General features: G+C 41.3%; 3 protein-coding genes across 3 annotated transcripts; all 3 read right to left on the minus strand.

The window, feature by feature from the left end:
• Positions 1-1389: 1389 nt before the first annotated feature.
• LOC149258703 (uncharacterized) lies at positions 1390-2151 on the minus strand. Its single transcript, XM_089429387.1, has one exon. It carries the CDS (start codon positions 2149-2151, stop codon positions 1390-1392), a length of 762 nt encoding a protein of 253 aa, XP_089285513.1.
• A 7049-nt stretch (positions 2152-9200) lies between these two features.
• Positions 9201-9962, minus strand: LOC149258704 (uncharacterized). The gene has a single exon (XM_089429431.1). The coding sequence runs from the start codon at positions 9960-9962 to the stop codon at positions 9201-9203; it is 762 nt and encodes a 253-aa protein (XP_089285557.1).
• A 6782-nt stretch (positions 9963-16744) lies between these two features.
• Positions 16745-17506, minus strand: LOC149258705 (uncharacterized). The gene has a single exon (XM_089429467.1). The coding sequence runs from the start codon at positions 17504-17506 to the stop codon at positions 16745-16747; it is 762 nt and encodes a 253-aa protein (XP_089285593.1).
• Positions 17507-23857: the final 6351 nt, after the last annotated feature.

A 23857-nucleotide genomic window follows, 5' to 3' on the forward strand; every position in this document is an offset into this window, starting at 1 on the left:
ACAACAATCCTACTTGACTTGCTTGGCTTTGTGCTGATTGATTCAGTGGCCCTTGAACTCCGAGCTAATGATGGATAATTCGAGGTAAGGGCCCATAAATGAAGGGGACACCTTCCTACAAATCCTCTAGCTTGTTCTCCCACGAATTTGGCTGCCAAGTGCTCATTAAGACCTTCAATTTTGTCTCCAAGTTGACCAAAAAGGCTACACAAAGCACCCATTAGACTTGTTGGCATAATGACTAACCAAATTCACTCTATTAACATAAATATAATCAAAAACATGCAATAAACTAATGAGAATGGTGGATTAAGTCAAATTAGGAGGTTGAATGAGCCCAAATAATTGTCCATTTTTGGGGCTCATCATCAGCCCCCTACTGAAAGTGTTGCTCATCCTCTGAGCAACCAATCTCTCTCCTCATCTTTGATGGCCCTGGTGGTCTCCTTGGCTAAAATCTCGGCCGATTTCTCCTTTGGCTTCCCTCTTTTCAAACTTCCTGTAGAAACAGTTCGCTGGCTTTCTGTAGAAACAGTCCTCTGTCTTCCTGTAGAAACAGTCTGCTAACTTCCTGTAGAACCAATTTTCTCTGACTTTGCTTGCTTGGCTGGGGGTGCCTTCTCCTTGAACTGTGCTGCTGCCTGAAAGCTGACGAATCCAACACAAATGGCAAGTCTAATGTATTATAAAAGCACACAAGTACAATGAACTGCCCGAGAATAGATATTGCATGCCAAAGCTGGATGGGAAAAAGTGTTTCCAGGCCTTTAACTGAATCAAATGGCATTCTTAATCTTAGATTTGAACTCTGCTAAGAATTGATAACAGAAGCAGAACAGAACATAAGATAGATCAAGGGCAGAGAAAATATGACTTGCTCACATATCACTGCTATGAATCAACATTTCCCTTCAATCTGAAATTGCTTCAAAACAGGCCAAAAATGAGAATTCCCAAGTTTTGTTTCAAGCTGCTGTATAACCAGGAGTAGAGCAAAACTTCATACCGAATCACACTTTTAAGAATTCTTTCACATGGAATAATGTGGCTATTGCAAAAGACCTTGTGAACCCCTTGGAAAGTATTGAAATAAACAAATCTAACCAGAACAACACCAGAACTTTCCAGTTTGTTTCATGGTAGATTCACTTCATGCAAAATCACTGTTTTTCCATTAGTTAACTTTAATTCAAATTTCTCTTCCTAACATGACAATACTTTCCGACTGCGGCAGCTTTCTCTTCTTCATTTGAAGATGTTGAAATAAGTTTTGCTAAACATTTCATATATTTTTCTCCAAGATGTTCTGCTAATTTTCTTTTATCTCCATCTTGAGACAAGATAAACAACAGTTTCACAGCATAAGCTCGCATTTCAGAGTATGTAGCTTCACAAAAAGGGAAGAAATACTTGAATTGCTCCTCCCTCTCTTAAATTTGTCCTTGCCTCAACAGCTGCTGGTACACAACAAATGGCATGGAATGCTCGAACAATGCTTCCATGTATTGAAGGTGGTGTCAAATTTATTAAAGATAATAGCTGGTATATGATCTCATCAGATTCCAATAATGCAGCTGTTGTGTCATTTGTTCTTTGGGGCAATGCTGTAGACATAGCAAGGTTTGCATAGGTATTAGCAGCTTTTTCTCTCAAAGCCAATACAGTTGACAGTGGTGTGCATAGAAGGTCCAAGATGGGTCGGACCACCCCATCTTTGATCATTTGTAAAGCATTCTCAGGTAAACTTGAAAGATTCTGAAGTGCCCCAATGGCTGCTAATTTTGACTTCAAATTAGCATTTGAAATCATTTCAAGAAGTGGAAATACAACTCCCTCTTTGAGCAATGCAGCGTTGTTTTGATCTGTTAAACCTATCTCTGACAACTTACTTGCCATAACAATTTTCATTGTGTTAGACCCTTCTCTCAGGTTCTGTATCAAAGGCTTGAAATAGTTCGCCTGTGCCATTTGCACTACATTATGCTCACTAGATGGGAGATTCTCCAGAACTTCGTTTGCATCCTTAGCAGCTTTAGGATTGTCACTATTTGAAATTGTTACAAGGAGGAGGATACAACTTTGTACCTTGCCAATCTGTTCACACACAACCATATCCTTTGAAAGCTCTAAAAGCAATTCCACGACTTTCATACCCTCTGCAATATCACGTGCAAGTGAACGAACAATAAAATCAATAGCATGATCCACCTCAGCAATTTTCACCTTTCTTCAAGCTCCAAACTTGATGAAGAAAAACTCAGGCTTCTCTGCTCTGGAAGGCTCTGCTGTATTTTCCTGTAAAACGTCTTCCTGTAGAATGCTAGCCGGATGCCATAGGATGTCTCTGCGCCTCTGCACAATCTTGGTATGCTGGAGAATTTTGAACAGGCCAAAACAATCAGCGAAGGATGATAGGTTAATCATTTTGAGGAAGCAGAGGATGTATACTTCAGTTGAACATGATGCAAGTGCAAGTTAACAACAGTCTATGAGTTTCGGCTGAGCGCTCATTAATTCTGCGTGATTTTTGGTGGAGTGAGGTGGCAAAAACGTGTGCTGGCCCATATGAACTGCTGTGCTCTCATGAACTGCATGTCTTCTTCTATTTGTTAATCAATTGATGCCCTGTGCACTGAAGTTCAACAAATCTTCCATTGCCTGTGTTTCTCAACTTCCACGTGAATGACTATCCACGCATGCTGCGTGATTTTCTCGTGAGTGCTAGAGAACTGGGTATCTTGCTACATTCATGGCTTAATTTCACCATTCCATTCGTTCATTCAATGCTTAGACTAGATTCATGCAATAGATGAACAAGGTTTAGTCACGTACCTGAAGTCAAACGGTTGCTTGTGAAGCTTTTTGCTGCTGCATGCTCATGTTCTGCTGCTACATGCTTGGATCCTTTGGTAATGAGGGCTTGACTGATGATTTTTGATTTCTTTTCCTTATGCAGGTGTCCTCTAACCAGATCTAAGCTGCATGCATTTGTTTCCACGTTCAAATCTGCACCTTCAAGCTGCTGCTGCTGCAATGTCACAGAACCAGAACTTGTTTTCGCCATTTCTCCCAAACGGTAAAGCGGATTGATCTGAAACTTTCTGAGCATGTTTCTATCATCATGATGCATCTCCCGTAGCAAAATCGTAATCAATGGATGCACGGATTTCGAGAAAAATGGAAAATGGCTGAAGATTTCAGAGATCAATTTCTCGGAAACCGTGCATCGGAATCGGCTGAAACTGCTTGGGTTGGTTACCATCACTCATATGCATATCCCCATGAAACAGGTTTTGAAACGGATGCACGGATATGGAGAAAATGCAAAAATGGCTGATGGTGATGGAGACTGATTTCTTGGAAACCGTGCATCGGAATTGGCTGAAACTGCTCAAGCATGTTGCCATCACCCTTGTACAATTCCCCATAAAACGGTTTGTCAAATGGATGCATGGTTTTCAAGTTATGGCAAAAACAAATTTTGTTCCATGTGTTTTTTCTTCAAGGAATTTTGCAAGTGTTTGCATGGAAGGGAAAATTGAGCTTGGGCTGTGATGCAGGTATGGAGATGATGGAGGAGGAGTTGGAAGATTGCATGAGGGCTTCTGAACCCTTGAGGAAGCTACCATGTTCGGCAAACCACTTTTTGAAATCCATGTCTAGTTTCCCACAATTTATACAGGAAGTTCATGTAGAAGCACAATGAGAAGCACAATGAGGTGGAAAAAATGATGGAGAAAGGCAAGGGATGGACAAACAAGTGCTTGTAGGCCTAATCAACAGATTCCCACCATCATATTCCATTTTAGACTTGAATTTGGTTCGTCCAAAGGTTCTACAGGATGTTTCCTGTAGAAATACAGAGCTTCCTGTAGAAGGCACAAGAAAAATTCCTTTAACCTTGATTTGAGTGCTCCTCCTGTCATGAAACGTCCTTCTTGCAACCTGCAATTAGCCAATGGAATTAGTTTTATTTTTCTTTTTCTTTTTCTCTTTTGTTTTTTTTTTGAAAAACAACTAGGGCGCCTCATGGAGGTTTTCACCCTAATTGCCTGCCTTGGGCGCCTCCAAGGGAGGTTTTCACCCAAAGATCTTATTCCCTTTTATTTTCTCTTTTTTTTTCAACCCATTGACCGCCTCATGGAGGTTTTCAATCAATGAGCCAATCTAAGGCGCCTCCGAGGAGGTTTTCACCTTAGATTTCTATTTTCCTCTTTTTCATTTTTTTCTTTTTCTTTTTCTCTTTTCCTTTTTCTACCCTACCCTACTTGAAAAAAAAAATCGTTCTCAAGTATAAGAATACTTCCAATGGAGCCATTTGCACATCGAGATTAGAGACAAAATGATGTGAAGGGTCAAAATGCATGCTTTGACAGGTATCCAGATCTCAGAGACCAAATGATTTGGCTTTGAAGGGATCAAACATAGCTGAGGAAGAGAGTACCGCTGCAACTTAGTGACCTTCTGAAACCATATCTCAATATAGCTTTGATATCCTTGGTCATCTTGCTGATTTGGATCATTCTTCATGTCACCTTCTATCATGACCTTCTGATCTTCCTCTTTTTGTTGATTTTTCTCTTGAGTACATGGAGGATTTGATGATAACCATGAGGGAACTCTCTCGCTCTCTGATTTTGATCTCTTCTCTCCATCAAGTGCAGCCCATGGTTCTCTGATCTCTTCTTTGGAATCTTCTTTTTCCCTTGGTCCTTCAATGTTGTCAATATAATCTCCGTTTTGCAACACTCTTCCTGAGCTTTGGTGAACATCATTGAGCTCAAGAGGAGTCATTTGCACATGTTGTGCCTCAGCTTTGCAATTGGGTTGAGCTACTCCAATGTATGGCTTTGGAAATGGTATGGGTAGTTGAGTGGAGGTGTGAAATTGAGATGGAGATGGAGGGCATTGTGGTTGGGTAGGCATTTGGGGTTGCCTTGGTGGAGGAGGAGGCGATGGTTGCGGTTGAGCAGGTGGTGGAGGAGAATGAGCGGGATGAGAGTTGTACTGGGGCCTCCACCCCTGATAAGGTGCATTCCACTGAGGCTGTGGCTGAGCATAAGGGTGAAATGAATGAGCAACTGGTTGGGCATAATATGGATCTGTGAAGGAACAAGGAGGAGGTGTGAACCAGGAAGGATGAGCAGGGGGACCCCAAGGAGGCATGAAAGTGGCTTGATAGGGGTCATAATAGGTCTCAGGTGTCCCTTGCAGTTCCTGCTGGTAAGATCTAGGTCCATGCAGCCTCCTTTGGTTTATATGATAGAGTGGTTCAGTGGCTCCTTTGGCTCTCTGGTATGCAGCTTTGAGTCCAGGCAAGGAAGGGCACTGATTCGTAGGATGGTATTCTTCACAGATGAAACACACTTCTAGAGAGTGCATTGGACATTCGTTCCTAGGATGCTTTCTAGTGCACCTAGGACAAAAAATGGCCAAAGCTCTCTTGGCTTCCTCTTGCTTCTTTTGGATCCGCAAGGTATCCAGTTGCATGGCAAGAAACTGCCTCATATCACTCTTGAAATCTTCGATCTCATTTTCAAATTCATCTTTGGACAAGGTGCTGCTCCCAACGTTTCTGCTTGTAGCCATTCACTCCAGAGGAATGTTTTCTTCTTCTTCTCCCCTAGAGGTTCTTTAAATATGCCTTGATTTCCACCCAGGGGTTCTTTAATCACAGCCATCGAAGAAGAGATAACGTTGGCTGTGTGAAGCAGTGGGGGGTTGTGCAATCATTTTTCTAACTTATCTCTACTCCTACAAGGCATGAAATGAAATCTTTTTGGTTGATTTTTTCTTTTTTCTACTTCTACCTACAAAACTGAAATAGATTGAACTGCAACTAACTATCTTGCTAGAATGAAAATGCGGAATTGAAATGAAAGCATGAAAGGACTAATCTATTTTGCTCAAATCAAATTGCAGGAATGAAATGCTAGTCTACGCTTGCGGAATTGAAATGCTAGTCTACGCTTGCAGAAATGAAATTGCGGAATTGAAATGCTAATCTACGCTTGCAGAAATGAAATTGCGGAATTGAAATGCTAATATATGAAAGTGGGAAATGCTAATCTACTTTTGCATAAACGAAATTGCATAATGGAAATGAAATAAACTACTTAGCAGAAGATTGTAGTGGAAAATAGAAGAAAAGCGACAATCACCAATACTCTGACGCGTCCCCGACAACGGCGCCAAATAGATGGTGGGCTCCAGTATTGTAGCAATAATGCTACAACTCCTGGAGCTCCCTTCTTTAATTTTATCAACCCTGTAGTTCGTAACAAACTTGGAAGCGACGGTGCTGTATGCACAAGTACTAGCTCTTGCCGCAGCTGTCACTTGGTCAGCTGGCACAAGTCCGCTAGGGGCTCAAGCCAACTTCTATGAGCTCTTAGAAGAAGCTTTTTAACTGATGGACGAAAGCTAACTCAAAGGAAGCTAATCTACTTTCGGAAAGAAACTAAAAGCCAAAAAGAAACACAAACCCTAGCAAACCCTAATTCTACCAGCTAGTCCAACTGATGCAAAGGAGAGAATGCAAACTACGAAAAGAGATGTCATTACTTCTAGGAAGGTAAAATGCATGTGTCTAAGTTATCACTATCTGAAGAAAACATCTTTTTGTATTTTTGTTTAAGTTATTAGAATCATCATGCATGTGCTTTTAACTGGCGTTTCACTGTGCAGGGGTGGATCAAGGAGGAGAAATGCTTGGAAAAGGTTAGGAAGACTCGGAGAGGGTCTAAGGGATCCCTATCATCCTTTCAGAGAGTTTCGCAAAGTCAGGATGCCATGCAACCGTGTTTATGAACTTCTACAGGAAGTCTGCAGGGGTTTCTACAGGAAGTTTTGTAATTCTTCTACAGGATGTTTCGTGATTGGGTTTTTGAATGATAGGTGAGTGGGAGAGAATGCATGAATGGGTAGGGAGGTAGGGTAGGGGCCTGGAATGACCCAATGACTGAGGGATGAGGTGATGAGAGGGTGTGGAAGTCTAGCTTGCATCAAATAAGGTTTAGGCAATGGAAAGGCAAGAAGGTAGGGTTACGTGGCAAAAGAGCAGATGGGAGATGAGGAAACAGACTTGGTGATGGAGGAGCTGATCTGGACGAGGCTCAGATGAACGAGGAGGTGATGAAGGTGCCCTGCATAGTGTTTACCTGATCAAACCAACTACGTCTTGCATACAATCAAAATATTAGATGATCTATCTAACAATTTAATGAGATCAGTGAACAACAACCTTATTCATGACAAGAATCACGTACAGCATGTGAACAAAACATTATCAAAGAGATATAAACGAATGACTAACTCCTACCAATCCATCCTAAACATAAAAAGCTACTTCAACCATCAAAAGCAACCTAAGTAACAAAGCACGAATTAAATCTAAAGAGCAGACTTTATTTTAAGAATGCAGCGAACACACATAAAGATAAACAAGGGAGGTACTGGGCGCTTGAGATGGGCCCAATCCCAAGAGCTAGAGCCTCCCAAGAGAGATTTAGAGCTGGTGCAAAGCTGGATTCATCTTTATTAATCAAGAATGAAGAGTTACATCAAAACGGTCCACAAGGAGAGCTTGAGAATGAGCTGAAAGCAAAGCTAATCTATTGCCTACAAATCGAATTACAAAATGACTACAACAAGGCTATGAAATGACTAACTACTAGCTACTATCTACTGGCTAACTAGCTAACATCCACTGGCTAACCCAAATGAGGCCCTAAGCCTTCTTATTTATACAAATTGAGGACCCAACAGTCCTCCTAAACTTTAGGGACTCGGCTGCCCAAAACTTGGAGTTAACAACAGTCCTACTTGACTTGCTTGGCTTTGTGCTGATTGATTCGGTGGCCCTTGAACTCCGAGCTGATGGTGGAGAATTCGAGGTAAGGGCCCATAAATGAAGGGGACACCTTCCTACAAATCCTCTAGCTTGTTCTCCCACGAATTTGGCTGCCAAGTGCTCATTAAGACCTTCAATTTTGTGTCCAAGTTGACCAAAAAGGCTACACAAAACACCCATTAGACTTGTTGGCATAATGACTAACCAAATTCACTCTATTAACATAAATATAATAAAAAACATGCAATAAACTAATGAGAATGGTGGATTAAGTCAAATTAGGAGGTTGAATGAGCCCAAATAATTGTCCATTTTTGGGGCTCATCATCACCCCCCTACTGAAAGTGTTGCTCATCCTCTGAGCAACCAATCTCTCTCCTCATCTTTGATGGCCCTGGTGGCCTCCTTGGCTAAAATCTCGGCCGATTTCTCCTTTGGCTTCCCTCTTTTCAAACTTCCTGTAGAAACAGTTCGCTGGCTTCCTGTAGAAACAGTCCTCTGTCTTCCTGTAGAAACAGTCTGCTAACTTCCTGTAGAACCAATTTTCTCTGACTTTGCTTGCTTGGCTGGGGGTGCCTTCTCCTTGAACTGTGCTGCTGCCTGAAAGCTGACGAATCCAACACAAATGGCAAGTCTAATGTATTATAAAAGCACACAAGTACAATGAACTGCCCGAGAATAGATATTGCATGCCAAAGCTGGTTGGGAAAAAGTGTTTCCAGGCCTTTAACTAAATCAAATGGCATTCTTAATCTTAGATTTGAACTCTGCTAAGAATTGATAACAGAAGCAGAACAGAACATAAGATAGATCAAGGGCAGAGAAAATATGACTTGCTCACATATCACTGCTATGAATCAACATTTCCCTTCAATCTGAAATTGCTTCAAAACAGGCCAAAAATGAGAATTCCCAAGTTTTGTTTCAAGCTGCTGTATAACCAGGAGTAGAGCAAAACTTCATACCGAATCACACTTTTAAGAATTCTTTCACATGGAATAATGTGGCTATTGCAAAAGACCTTGTGAACCCCTTGGAAAGTATTGAAATAAACAAATCTAACCAGAACAACACCAGAACTTTCCAGTTTGTTTCATGGTAGATTCACTTCATGCAAAATCACTGTTTTTCCATTAGTTAACTTTAATTCAAATTTCTGTTCCTAACATGACAATACTTTCCGACTGCGGCAGCTTTCTCTTCTTCATTTGAAGATGTTGAAATAAGTTTTGCTAAACATTTCATATATTTTTCTCCAAGATGTTCTGCTAATTTTCTTTTATCTCCATCTTGAGACAAGATAAACAACAGTTTCACAGCATAAGCTCGCATTTCAGAGTATGTAGCTTCACAAAAAGGGAAGCAATACTTGAATTGCTCCTCCCTCTCTTAAATTTGTCCTTGCCTCAACAGCCGCTGGTACACAACAAATGGCATGGAATGCTCGAACAATGCTTCCATGTATTGAAGGTGGTGTCAAATTTATTAAAGATAATAGCTGGTATATGATCTCATCAGATTCCAATAATGCAGCTGTTGTGTCATTTGTTCTTTGGGGCAATGCTGTAGACATAGCAAGGTTTGCATAGGTATTAGCAACTTTTTCTCTCAAAGCCAATACAGTTGACAGTGGTGTGCATAGAAGGTCCAAGATGGGTCGGACCACCCCATCTTTGATCATTTGTAAAGCATTCTCAGGTAAACTTGAAAGATTCTGAAGTGCCCCAATGGCTGCTAATTTTGACTTCAAATTAGCATTTGAAATCATTTCAAGAAGTGGAAATACAACTCCCTCTTTGAGCAATGCAGCGTTGTTTTGATCTGTTAAACCTATCTTTGACAACTTACTTGCCATAACAATTTTCATTGTGTCAGACCCTTCTCTCAGGTTCTGTATCAAAGGCTTGAAATAGTTCGCCTGTGCCATTTGCACTACATTATGCTCACTGTATGGGAGATTCTCCAGAACTTCGTTTGCATCCTTAGCAGCTTTAGGATTGTCACTATTTGAAATTGTTACAAGGAGGAGGATACAACTTTGTACCTTGCCAATCTGTTCACACACAGCCATATCCTTTGAAAGCTCTAAAAGCAATTCCACGGCTTTCATACCCTCTGCAATATCACGTGCAAGTGAACGAACAATAAAATCAATAGCATGATCCACCTCAGCTATTTTCACCTTTCTTCAAGCTCCAAACTTGATGAAGAAAAACTCAGGCTTCTCTGCTCTGGAAGGCTCTGCTGTATTTTCTTATAAAATGTCTTCCTGTAGAATGCTAGCCGGATGCCATAGGATGTCTTTGCGCCTTTGCACAATCTTGGTATGCTGGAGAATTTTGAACAGGCCAAAACAATCAGCGAAGGATGATAGGTTAATCATTTTGAGGAAGCAGAGGATGTATACTTCAGTTGAACATGATGCAAGTGCAAGTTAACAACAGTCTATGAGTTTCGGCTGAGCGCTCATTAATTCTGCGTGATTTTTGGTGGAGTGAGGTGGCAAAAATGTGTGCTGGCCCATATGAACTGCTGTGCTCTCATGAACTGCATGTCTTCTTCTATTTGTTAATCAATTGATGCCCTGTGCACTGAAGTTCAACAAATCTTCCATTGCCTGTGTTTCTCAACTTCCACGTGAATGACTATCCACGCATGCTGTGTGATTTTCTCGTGAGTGCTAGAGAATTGGGTGTCTTGCTACATTCATGGCTTAATTTCACCATTCCATTCGTTCATGCAATGCTTAGACTAGATTCATGCAATAGATGAACAAGGTTTAGTCACGTACCTAAAGTCAAACGACTGCTTGTGAAGCTTTTTGCTGCTGCATGCTCATGTTCTGCTGCTGCATGCTTGGATCCTTTGGTAATGAGGGCTTGGCTGATGATTTTTGATTACTTTTCCTTGTGCAGGTGTCCTCTGACCAGATCTAAGCTGCATGCATTTGTTTCCACGTTCAAATCTGCACCTTCAAGCTGCTGCTGCTGCAATGTCACAGAACCAGAACTTGTTTTCGCCATTTCTCCCAAACGGTAAAGCGGATTGATCTGAAACTTTCTGATCATGTTTCTATCATCATGATGCATCTCCCATAGCCAAATCGTGATCAATGGATGCACGGATTTCGAGAAAAATGGAAAATGGCTGAAGATTTCAGAGATCAATTTCTCGGAAACCGTGCATCGGAATCGGCTGAAACTGCTTGGGTTGGTTACCATCACTCATATGCATATCCCCATGAAACAGGTTTTGAAACAGATGCACGATATGGAGAAAATGCAAAAATGGATGATGGTGATGGAGGCTGATTTCTTGGAAACCGTGCACCGGAATTGGCTGAAACTGCTCAAGCATGTTGCCATCACCCTTGTACAATTCCCCATAAAACGGTTTGTCAAATGGATGCATGGTTTTCAAGTTATGGCAAAAACAAATTTTGTTCCATGTGTTTTTTCTTCAAGGCATTTTGCAAGTGTTTGCATGGAAGGGAAAATTGAGCTTGGGCTGTGATGCAGGTATGGAGATGATGGAGGAGGAGTTGGAAGATTGCATGAGGGCTTCTGAACCCTTGAGGAAGCTACCATGTTCGCCAAACCACTTTTTGAAATCCATGTCTAGTTTCCCACAATTTCTACAGGAAGTTCATGTAGAAGCACAATGAGAAGCACAATGAGGTGGAAAAAATGATGGAGAAAGGCAAGGGATGGACACACAAGTGCTTGTAGGCCTAATCAACAGATTCCCACCATCAGATTCCATTTTAGACTTGAATTTGGTTCGTTCAAAGGTTCTACAGGATGTTTCCTATAGAAATACAGAGCTTCCTGTAGAAGGCACAAGAAAAATTCCTTTAACCTTGATTTGAGTGCTCCTCCTGTCATGAAACGTCCTTCTTGCAACCTGCAATTAGCCAATGGAATTAGTTTTATTTTTATTTTTCTTTTTCTCTTTTGTTTTTTTTTTTGAAAAACAACTAGGGCGCCTCATGGAGGTTTTCACCCTAATTGCCTGCCTTGGGCGCCTCCAAGGGAGGTTTTCACCCAAAGATCTTATTCCCTTTTATTTTCTCTTTTTTTTTTCAACCCATTGACTGCCTCATGGAGGTTTTCAATCAATGAGCCAATCTAAGGCGCCTCCGAGGAGGTTTTCACCTTAGATTTCTATTTTCCTCTTTTTTCATTTTTTTCTTTTTCTTTTTTCTCTTTTTTTCTTTTTTCCTTTTTCTACCCTACCCTACTTGAAAAACAAAATCGTTCTCAAGTATAAGAATACTTCCAATGGAGCCATTTGCACATCGAGATTAGAGACAAAATGATGTGAAGGCTCAAAATGCATGCTTTGACAGGTATCCAGATCTCAGAGACCAAATGATCTGGCTTTGAAGGGATCAAACATAGTTGAGGAAGAGAGTACCGCTGCAACTTAGTGACCTTCTGAAACCATATCTCAATATAGCTTTGATATCCTTGGTCATCTTGCTGATTTGGATCATTCTTCATGTCACCTTCTATCATGACCTTCTGATCTTCCTCTTTTTGTTGATTTTTCTCTTGAGTACATGGAGGATTTGATGATAACCATGAGGGAACTCTCTCGCTCTCTGATTTTGATCTCTTCTCTCCATCAAGTGCAGCCCATGGTTCTCTGATCTCTTCTTTGGAATCTTCTTTTTCCCTTGGTCCTTCAATGTTGTCAATATAATCTCCGTTTTGCAACACTCTTCCTGAGCTTTGGTGAACATCATTGAGCTCAAGAGGAGTCATTTGCACATGTTGTGCCTCAGCTTTGCAATTGGGTTGAGCTACTCCAATGTATGGCTTTGGAAATTGTATGGGTAGTTGAGTGGAGGTGTGAAATTGAGATGGAGATGGAGAGCATTGTGGTTGGGTAGGCATTTGGGGTTGCCTTGGTGGAGGAGGAGGCGATGGTTGCGGTTGAGCAGGTGGTGGAGGAGAATGAGCGGGATGAGAGTTGTACTGGGGCCTCCACCCCTGATAAGGTGCCTTCCACTGAGGCTGTGGCTGAGCATAAGGGTGAAATGAATGAGCAACTGGTTGGGCATAATATGGATCTGTGAAGGAACAAGGAGGAGGTGTGAACCAGGAAGGATGAGTAGGGGGACCCCAAGGAGGCTTCCTCTTGCTTCTTTTGGATCCGCAAGGTATCCAGTTGCATGGCAAGAAACTGCCTCATATCACTCTTGAAATCTTCGATCTGATTTTCAAATTCATCTTTGGACAAGGTGCTGCTCCCAACGTTTCTGCTTGTAGCCATTCGCTCCAGAGGAATGTTTTCTTCTTCTTCTCCCCTAGAGGTTCTTTAAATATGCCTTGATGTCCACCCAGGGGTTCTTTAATCACAGCCATCGAAGAAGAGATAACGTTGGCTGTGTGAAGCAGTGGGGGGTTGTGCAATCATTTTTCTAACTTATCTCTACTCCTACAAGGCATGAAATGAAATCTTTTTGGTTGATTTTTTCTTTTTTCTACTTCTACCTACAAAACTGAAATAGATTGAACTGCAACTAACTATCTTGCTAGAATGAAAATGCGGAATTGAAATGAAAGCATGAAAGGACTAATCTATTTTGCTCAAATCAAATTGCAGGAATGAAATGCTAGTCTACGCTTGCGGAATTGAAATGCTAGTCTACGCTTGCAGAAATGAAATTGCGGAATTGAAATGCTAATCTACGCTTGCAGAAATGAAATTGCGGAATTGAAATGCTAATATATGAAAGTGGGAAATGCTAATCTACTTTTGCATAAACGAAATTGCATAATGGAAATGAAATAAACTACTTAGCAGAAGATTGTAGTGGAAAATAGAAGAAAAGCGACAATCACCAATACTTTGACGCGTCCCCGGCAATGGCGCCAAATAGATGGTGGGCTCCAGTATTGTAGCAATAATGCTACAACTCCTGGAGCTCCCTTCTTTAATTTTATCAACCCGGTAGTTCGTAACAAACTTGGAAGCGACGGTGCTGTATGCACAAGTACTAGCTCTTGCCGCAGCTGTCACTTGGTCAGCTGGCACAAGTGCGCTAGGGGCTCAAGCCAACTTCTATGAGCTCTTAGAAGAAGCTTTTTAACTGATGGACGAAAGCTAACTCAAAGGAAGCTAATCTACTTTTGGAAAGAAACTGAAAGCCAAAAAGAAACACAAACCCTAGCAAACCCTAATTCTACCAGCTAGTCCTACTGATGCAAAGGAGAGAATGCAAACTACGAAAAGAGATGTCATTACTTCTAGGAAGGTAAAATGCATGTGTCTAAGTTATCACTATCTGAAGAAAACATCTTTTTGTATTTTTGTTTAAGTTATTAGAATCATCATGCATGTGCTTTTAACTGGCGTTTCACTGTGCAGGGGTGGATCAAGGAGGAGAAATGCTTGGAAAAGGTTAGGAAGACTCGAAGAGGGTTTAAGGGATCCCTATCATCCTTTCAGAGAGTTTCGCAAAGTCAGGATGCCATGCAACCGTGTTTATGAACTTCTACAGGAAGTCTGCAGGGGTTTCTACAGGAAGTTCTGTAATTCTTCTACAGGATGTTTCGTGATTGGGTTTTTGACTGATAGGTGAGTGGGAGAGAATGCATGAATGGGTAGGGAGGTAGGGTAGGGGCCTGGAATGACCCAATGACTGAGGGATGAGGTGATGAGAGGGTGTGGAAGTCTAGCTTGCATCAAAGAAGGTTTAGGCAATGGAAAGGCAAGAAGGTAGGGTTACGTGGCAAAAGAGCAGATGGGAGATGAGGAAACAGACTTGGTGATGGAAGAGCTGATCTGGACGAGGCTCAGATGAACGAGGAGGTGATGAAGGTGCCCTGCATAGTGTTTACCTGATCAAACCAACTACGTCTTGCATACAATCAAAATATTAGATGATCTATCTAACAATTTAATGAGATCAGTGAACAACAACCTTATTCATGACAAGAATCACGTACAGCATGTGAAAAAAACATTATCAAAGAGATATAAACGCATGACTAACTCCTACCAATCCATCCTAAACATAAAAAGCTACTTCAACCATCAAAAGCAACCTAAGTAACAAAGCACGAATTAAATCTAAAGAGCAGACTTTATTTTAAGAATGCAGCGAACACACATAAAGATAAACAAGGGACGTACTGGGCGCTTGAGATGGGCCCAACCCCAAGAGATACAGCCTCCCAAGAGAGATTTAGAGCTGGTGCAAAGCTGGATTCATCTTTATTAATCAAGAATGAAGAGTTACAACAAAACTGTCCACAAGGAGAGCTTGAGAATGAGCTGAAAGCAAAGCTAATCTATTGCCTACAAATCGAATTACAAAATGACTACAACAAGGCTATGAAATGACTAACTACTAGCTACTATCTACTGGCTAACTAGCTAACATCCACTGGCTAACCCAAATGAGGCCCTAAGCCTTCTTATTTATACAAATTGAGGACCCAACAGTCCTCCTAAACTCTAGGGACTTGGCTGCCCAAAACTTGGAGTTAACAACAGTCCTACTTGACTTGCTTGGCTGCCCTTGTGCTGATTGATTCGGTGGCCCTTGAACTTCGAGCTGATGGTGGAGAATTCGAGGTAAGGGCCCATAAATGAAGGGGACACCTTCCTACAAATCCTCTAGCTTGTTCTCCCACGAATTTGGCTGCCAAGTGCTCATTAAGACCTTCAATTTTGTCTCCAAGTTGACCAAAAAGGCTACACAAAGCACCCATTAGACTTGTTGGCATAATGACTAACCAAATTCACTCTATTAACATAAATATAATCAAAAACATGCAATAAACTAATGAGAATGGTGGATTAAGTCAAATTAGAAGGTTGAATGAGCCCAAATAATTGTCCATTTTTGGGGCTCATCATCACCCCCCTACTGAAAGTGTTGCTCATCCTCTGAGCAACCAATCTCTCTCCTCATCTTTGATGGCCTTGGTGGCCTCCTTGGCTAAAATCTCGGCCGATTTCTCCTTTGGCTTCCCTCTTTTCAAACTTCCTGTAGAAACAGTTCGCTGGCTTCCTGTAGAAACAGTCCTCTGTCTTCCTGTAGAAACAGTCTGCTAACTTCCTGTAGAACCAATTTTCTCTGACTTTGCTTGCTTGGCTGGGGGTGCCTTCTCCTTGAACTGTGCTGCTGCCTGAAAGCTGACGAATCCAACACAAATGGCAAGTCTAATGTATTATAAAAGCACACAAGTACAATGAACTGCCCAAGAATAGATATTGCATGCCAAAGCTGGTTGGGAAAAAGTGTTTCCAGGCCTTTAACTGAATCAAATGGCATTCTTAATCTTAGATTTGAACTCTGCTAAGAATTGATAACAGAAGCAGAACAGAACATAAGATAGATCAAGGGCAGAGAAAATATGACTTGCTCACATATCACTGCTATGAATCAACATTTCCCTTCAATCTGAAATTGCTTCAAAACAGGCCAAAAATGAGAATTCCCAAGTTTTGTTTCAAGCTGCTGTATAACCAGGAGTAGAGCAAAACTTCATACCGAATCACACTTTTAAGAATTCTTTCACATGGAATAATGTGGCTATTGCAAAAGACCTTGTGAACCCCTTGGAAAGTATTGAAATAAACAAATCTAACCAGAACAACACCAGAACTTTCCAGTTTGTTTCATGGTAGATTCACTTCATGCAAAATCACTGTTTTTCCATTAGTTAACTTTAATTCAAATTTCTCTTCCTAACATGACAATACTTTCCGACTGCGGCAGCTTTCTCTTCTTCATTTGAAGATGTTGAAATAAGTTTTGCTAAACATTTCATATATTTTTCTCCAAGATGTTCTGCTAATTTTCTTTTATCTCCATCTTGAGACAAGATAAACAACAGTTTCACAGCATAAGCTCGCATTTCAGAGTATGTAGCTTCACAAAAAGGGAAGCAATACTTGAATTTCTCCTCCCTCTCTTAAATTTGTCCTTGCCTCAACAGCCGCTGGTACACAACAAATGGCATGGAATGCTCGAACAATGCTTCCATGTATTGAAGGTGGTGTCAAATTTATTAAAGATAATAGCTGGTATATGATCTCATCAGATTCCAATAATGCAGCTGTTGTGTCATTTGTTCTTTGGGGCAATGCTGTAGACATAGCAAGGTTTGCATAGGTATTAGCAACTTTTTCTCTCAAAGCCAATACAGTTGACAGTGGTGTGCATAGAAGGTCCAAGATGGGTCGGACCACCCCATCTTTGATCATTTGTAAAGCATTCTCAGGTAAACTTGAAAGATTCTGAAGTGCCCCAATGGCTGCTAATTTTGACTTCAAATTAGCATTTGAAATCATTTCAAGAAGTGGAAATACAACTCCCTCTTTGAGCAATGCAGCGTTGTTTTGATCTGTTAAACCTATCTCTGACAACTTACTTGCCATAACAATTTTCATTGTGTCAGACCCTTCTCTCAGGTTCTGTATCAAAGGCTTGAAATAGTTCGCCTGTGCCATTTGCACTACATTATGCTCACTGTATGGGAGATTCTCCAGAACTTCGTTTGCATCCTTAGCAGCTTTAGGATTGTCACTATTTGAAATTGTTACAAGGAGGAGGATACAACTTTGTACCTTGCCAATCTGTTCACACACAACCATATCCTTTGAAAGCTCTAAAAGCAATTCCACGGCTTTCATACCCTCTGCAATATCACGTGCAAGTGAACGAACAATAAAATCAATAGCATGATCCACCTCAGCTATTTTCACCTTTCTTCAAGCTCCAAACTTGATGAAGAAAAACTCAGGCTTCTCTGCTCTGGAAGGCTCTGCTGTATTTTCTTATAAAATGTCTTCCTGTAGAATGCTAGCCGGATGCCATAGGATGTCTTTGCGCCTCTGCACAATCTTGGTATGCTGGAGAATTTTGAACAGGCCAAAACAATCAGCGAAGGATGATAGGTTAATCATTTTGATGAAGCAGAGGATGTATACTTCAGTTGAACATGATGCAAGTGCAAGTTAACAACAATCTATGAGTTTCGGCTGAGCGCTCATTAATTCTGCGTGATTTTTGGTGGAGTGAGGTGGCAAAAACGTGTGCTGGCCCATATGAACTGCTGTGCTCTCATGAACTGCATGTCTTCTTCTATTTGTTAATCAATTGATGCCCTGTGCACTGAAGTTCAACAAATCTTCCATTGCCTGTGTTTCTCAACTTCCACGTGAATGACTATCCACGCATGCTGCGTGATTTTCTCGTGAGTGCTAGAGAATTGGGTGTCTTGCTACATTCATGGCTTAATTTCACCATTCCATTCGTTCATGCAATGCTTAGACTAGATTCATGCAATAGATGAACAAGGTTTAGTCACGTACCTAAAGTCAAACGACTGCTTGTGAAGCTTTTTGCTGCTGCATGCTCATGTTCTGCTGCTGCATGCTTGGATCCTTTGGTAATGAGGGCTTGGCTGATGATTTTTGATTGCTTTTCCTTGTGCAGGTGTCCTCTGACCAGATCTAAGCTGCATGCATTTGTTTCCACGTTCAAATCTGCACCTTCAAGCTGCTGCTGCTGCAATGTCACAGAACCAGAACTTGTTTTCGCCATTTCTCCCAAACGGTAAAGCGGATTGATCTGAAACTTTCTGATCATGTTTCTATCATCATGATGCATCTCCCATAGCAAAATCATGATCAATGGATGCACGGATTTCGAGAAAAATGGAAAATGGCTGAAGATTTCAGAGATCAATTTCTCGGAAACCGTGCATCGGAATCAGCTGAAACTGCTTGGTTGGTTACCATCACTCATATGCATATCCCCATGAAACAGGTTTTGAAACGGATGCACGGATATGGAGAAAATGCAAAAATGGCTGATGGTGATGGAGGCTGATTTCTTGGAAACCGTGCACCAGAATTGGCTGAAACTGCTCAAGCATGTTGCCATCACCCTTGTACAATTCCCCATAAAACGGTTTGTCAAATGGATGCATGGTTTTCAAGTTATGGCAAAAACTAATTTTGTTCCATGTGTTTTTTCTTCAAGGCATTTTGCAAGTGTTTGCATGGAAGGGAAAATTGAGCTTGGGCTGTGATGCAGGTATGGAGATGATGGAGGAGGAGTTGGAAGATTGCATGAGGGCTTCTGAACCCTTGAGGAAGCTACCATGTTCGGCAAACCACTTTTTGAAATCCATGTCTAGTTTCCCACAATTTCTACAGGAAGTTCATGTAGAAGCACAATGAGAAGCACAATGAGGTGGAAAAAATGATGGAGAAAGGCAAGGGATGGACACACAAGTGCTTGTAGGCCTAATCAACAGATTCCCACCATCAGATTCCATTTTAGACTTGAATTTGGTTCGTCCAAAGGTTCTACAGGATGTTTCCTATAGAAATACAGAGCTTCCTGTAGAAGGCACAAGAAAAATTCCTTTAACCTTGATTTGAGTGCTCCTCCTGTCATGAAACGTCCTTCTTGCAACCTGCAATTAGCCAATGCAATTAGTTTTATTTTTCTTTTTCTTTTTCTCTTTTGTTTTTTTTTTGAAAAACAACTAGGGCGCCTCATGGAGGTTTTCACCCTAATTCCCTGCCTTGGGCGCCTCCAAGGGAGGTTTTCACCCAAAGATCTTATTCCCTTTTATTTTCTCTTTTTTTTTCAACCCATTGACCGCCTCATGGAGGTTTTCAATCAATGAGCCAATCTAAGGCGCCTCCGAGGAGGTTTTCACCTTAGATTTCTATTTTCCTCTTTTTTCATTTTTTTCTTTTTCTTTTTTCTCTTTTCCTTTTTCTACCCTACCCTACTTGAAAAACAAAATCGTTCTCAAGTATAAGAATACTTCCAATGGAGCCATTTGCACATCGAGATTAGAGACAAAATGATGTGAAGGCTCAAAATGCATGCTTTGACAGGTATCCAGATCTCAGAGACCAAATGATCTGGCTTTGAAGGGATCAAACATAGCTGAGGAAGAGAGTACCGCTGCAACTTAGTGACCTTCTGAAACCATATCTCAATATAGCTTTGATATCCTTGGTCATCTTGTTGATTTGGATCATTCTTCATGTCACCTTCTATCATGACCTTCTGATCTTCCTCTTTTTGTTGATTTTTCTCTTGAGTACATGGAGGATTTGATGATAACCATGAGGGAACTCTCTCGCTCTCTGATTTTGATCTCTTCTCTCCATCAAGTGCAGCCCATGGTTCTCTGATCTCTTCTTTGGAATCTTCTTTTTCCCTTGGTCCTTCAATGTTGTCAATATAATCTTTGTTTTGCAACACTCTTCCTGAGCTTTGGTGAACATCATTGAGCTCAAGAGGAGTCATTTGCACATGTTGTGCCTCAGCTTTGCAATTGGGTTGAGCTACTCCAATGTATGGCTTTGGAAATGGTATGGGTAGTTGAGTGGAGGTGTGAAATTGAGATGGAGATGGAGGGCATTGTGGTTGGGTAGGCATTTGGGGTTGCCTTGGTAGAGGAGGAGGCGATGGTTGCGGTTGAGCAGGTGGTGGAGGAGAATGAGCGGGATGAGAGTTGTACTGGGGCCTCCACCCCTGATAAGGTGCATTCCACTGAGGCTGTGGCTGAGCATAAGGGTGAAATGAATGAGCAACTGGTTGGGCATAATATGGATCTGTGAAGGAACAAGGAGGAGGTGTGAACCAGGAAGGATGAGCAGGGGGACCCCAAGGAGGCATGAAAGTGGCTTGATAGGGGTCATAATAGGTCTCAGGTGTCCCTTGCAGTTCCTGCTGGTAAGATCTAGGTCCATGCAGCCTCCTTTGGTTTATATGATAGAGTGGTTCAGTGGCTCCTTTGGCTCTCTGGTATGCAGCTTTGAGTCCAGGCAAGGAAGGGCACTGATTCGTAGGATGGTATTCTTCACAGATGAAACACACTTCTAGAGAGTGCATTGGACATTCGTTCCTAGGATGCTTTCTAGTGCACCTAGGACAAAAAATGGCCAAAGCTCTCTTGGCTTCCTCTTGCTTCTTTTGGATCCGCAAGGTATCCAGTTGCATGGCAAGAAACTGCCTCATATCACTCTTGAAATCTTCGATCTGATTTTCAAATTCATCTTTGGACAAGGTGCTGCTCCCAACGTTTCTGCTTGTAGCCATTCGCTCCAGAGGAATGTTTTCTTCTTCTTCTCCCCTAGAGGTTCTTTAAATATGCCTTGATGTCCACCCAGGGGTTCTTTAATCACAACCATCGAAGAAGAGATAACGTTGGCTGTGTGAAGCAGTGGGGGGTTGTGCAATCATTTTTCTAACTTATCTCTACTCCTACAAGGCATGAAATGAAATCTTTTTGGTTGATTTTTTCTTTTTTCTACTTCTACCTACAAAACTGAAATAGATTGAACTGCAACTAACTATCTTGCTAGAATGAAAATGCGGAATTGAAATGAAAGCATGAAAGGACTAATCTATTTTGCTCAAATCAAATTGCAGGAATGAAATGCTAGTCTACGCTTGCGGAATTGAAATGCTAGTCTATGCTTGCAGAAATGAAATTGCGGAATTGAAATGCTAATCTACGCTTGCAGAAATGAAATTGCGGAATTGAAATGCTAATCTATGAAAGCGGGAAATGCTAATCTACTTTTGCATAAACGAAATTGCATAATGGAAATGAAATAAACTACTTAGCAGAAGATTGTAGTGGAAAATAGAAGAAAAGCGACAATCACCAATACTCTGACGCGTCCCCGGCAATGGCGCCAAAAAGATGGTGGGCTCCAGTATTGTAGCAATAATGCTACAACTCCTGGAGCTCCCTTCTTTAATTTTATCAACCCGGTAGTTCGTAACAAACTTGGAAGCGACGGTGCTGTATGCACAAGTACTAGCTCTTGCCGCAGCTGTCACTTGGTCAGCTGGCACAAGTCCGCTAGGGGCTCAAGCCAACTTCTATGAGCTCTTAGAAGAAGCTTTTTAACTGATGGACGGAAGCTAACTCAAAGGAAGCTAATCTACTTTCGGAAAGAAACTAAAAGCCAAAAAGAAACACAAACCCTAGCAAACCCTAATTCTACCAGCTAGTCCTACTGATGCAAAGGAGAGAATGCAAACTATGAAAAGAGATGTCATTACTTCTAGGAAGGTAAAATGCATGTGTCTAAGTTATCACTATCTGAAGAAAACATCTTTTTGTATTTTTGTTTAAGTTATTAGAATCATCATGCATGTGCTTTTAACTGGCGTTTCACTGTGCAGGGGTGGATCAAGGAGGAGAAATGCTTGGAAAAGGTTGGGAAGACTCGGAGAGGGTCTAAGGGATCCCTATCATCCTTTCAGAGAGTTTCACAAAGTCAGGATGCCATGCAACCGTGTTTATGAACTTCTACTGGAAGTCTGCAGGGGTTTCTACAGGAAGTTCTGTAATTCTTCTACAGGATGTTTCGTGATTGGGTTTTTGACTGATAGGTCAGTGGGAGAGAATGCATGAATGGGTAGGGAGGTAGGGTAGGGGCCTGGAATGACCCAATGACTGAGGGATGAGGTGATGAGAGGGTGTGGAAGTCTAGCTTGCATCAAAGAAGGTTTAGGCAATGGAAAGGCAAGAAGGTAGGGTTACGTGGCAAAAGAGCAGATGGGAGATGAGGAAGCAGAATTGGTGATGGAGGAGCTGATCTGGACGAGGCTCAGATGAATGAGGAGGTGATGAAGGTGCCCTGTATAGTGTTTACCTGATCAAACCAACTACTTCTTGCATACAATCAAAATATTAGATGATCTATCTAACAGTTTAATGAGATCAGTGAACAACAACCTTATTCATGACAAGAATCACGTACAGCATGTGAACAAAACATTATCAAAGAGATATAAACGCATGAATAACTCCTACCAATCCATCCTAAACATAAAAAGCTACTTCAACCATCAAAAGCAACCTAAGTAACAAAGCACGAATTAAATCTAAAGAGCAGACTTTATTTTAAGAATGTAGCGAACACACATAAAGATAAACAAGGGAGGTACTGGGCGCTTGAGATGGGCCCAACCCCAAGAGCTACAGCATCCCAAGAGAGATTTAGAGCTGGTGCAAAGCTGGATTCATCTTTATTAATCAAGAATGAAGAGTTACATCAAAACTGTCCACAAGGAGAGCTTGAGAATGAGCTGAAAGCAAAGCTAATCTATTGCCTACAAATCAAATTACAAAATGACTACAACAAGGCTATGAAATGACTAACTACTAGCTACTATCTACTGGCTAACTAGCTAACATCCACTGGCTAACCCAAATGAGGCCCTAAGCCTTCTTATTTATACAAATTGAGGACCCAACAGTCCTCCTAAACTTTAGGGACTCGGTTGCCCAAAACTTGGAGTTAACAACAGTCCTACTTTACTTGCTTGGCTGCCCTTGTGCTGATTGATTCGGTGGCCCTTGAACTCCGAGCTGATGGTGGAGAATTCGAGGTAAGGGCCCATAAATGAAGGGGACACCTTCCTACAAATCCTCTAGCTTGTTCTCCCACGAATTTGGCTGCCAAGTGCTCATTAAGACCTTCAATTTTGTCTCCAAGTTGACCAAAAAGGCTACACAAAGCACCCATTAGACTTGTTGGCATAATGACTAACCAAATTCACTCTATTAACATAAATATAATAAAAAACATGCAATAAAATAATGAGAATGGTGGATTAAGTCAAATTAGGAGGTTGAATGAGCCCAAATAATTGTCCATTTTTGGGGCTCATCAGCTCCTCCAAGAAGAGAGGTGGCAACATAGTAAGAGACCCAACGAGAGAATGGGTGGAGGATATCATGCAAGATTGGGATCTGCTCGAAATCAAACCTCTGAAAGGTAAGTATACTTGGTCAAATAAAAGAATTGGCCCTGGCCATATTGCTCCGATATTAGATAGATTTCTTATTCAAAGTTCCTATCTACTCCTTGGTTTAGAAGCTAGGATGCTCATCCTGCCATTCATAAACCCATAAAGCTGGAACTCTCAGCACACATAAATTTTTGGCCCATTCCTTTTCGTTTCAGTGCTCTATGGATAAGGTATCCAGA

The sequence above is a fragment of the Pinus tabuliformis genome, chromosome 6, assembly GCF_031772625.1.
Source record: "Pinus tabuliformis cultivar Carrire ecotype Pingquan chromosome 6, CPIR1, whole genome shotgun sequence".
Lineage (NCBI taxonomy): Eukaryota > Viridiplantae > Streptophyta > Pinopsida > Pinales > Pinaceae > Pinus > Pinus tabuliformis.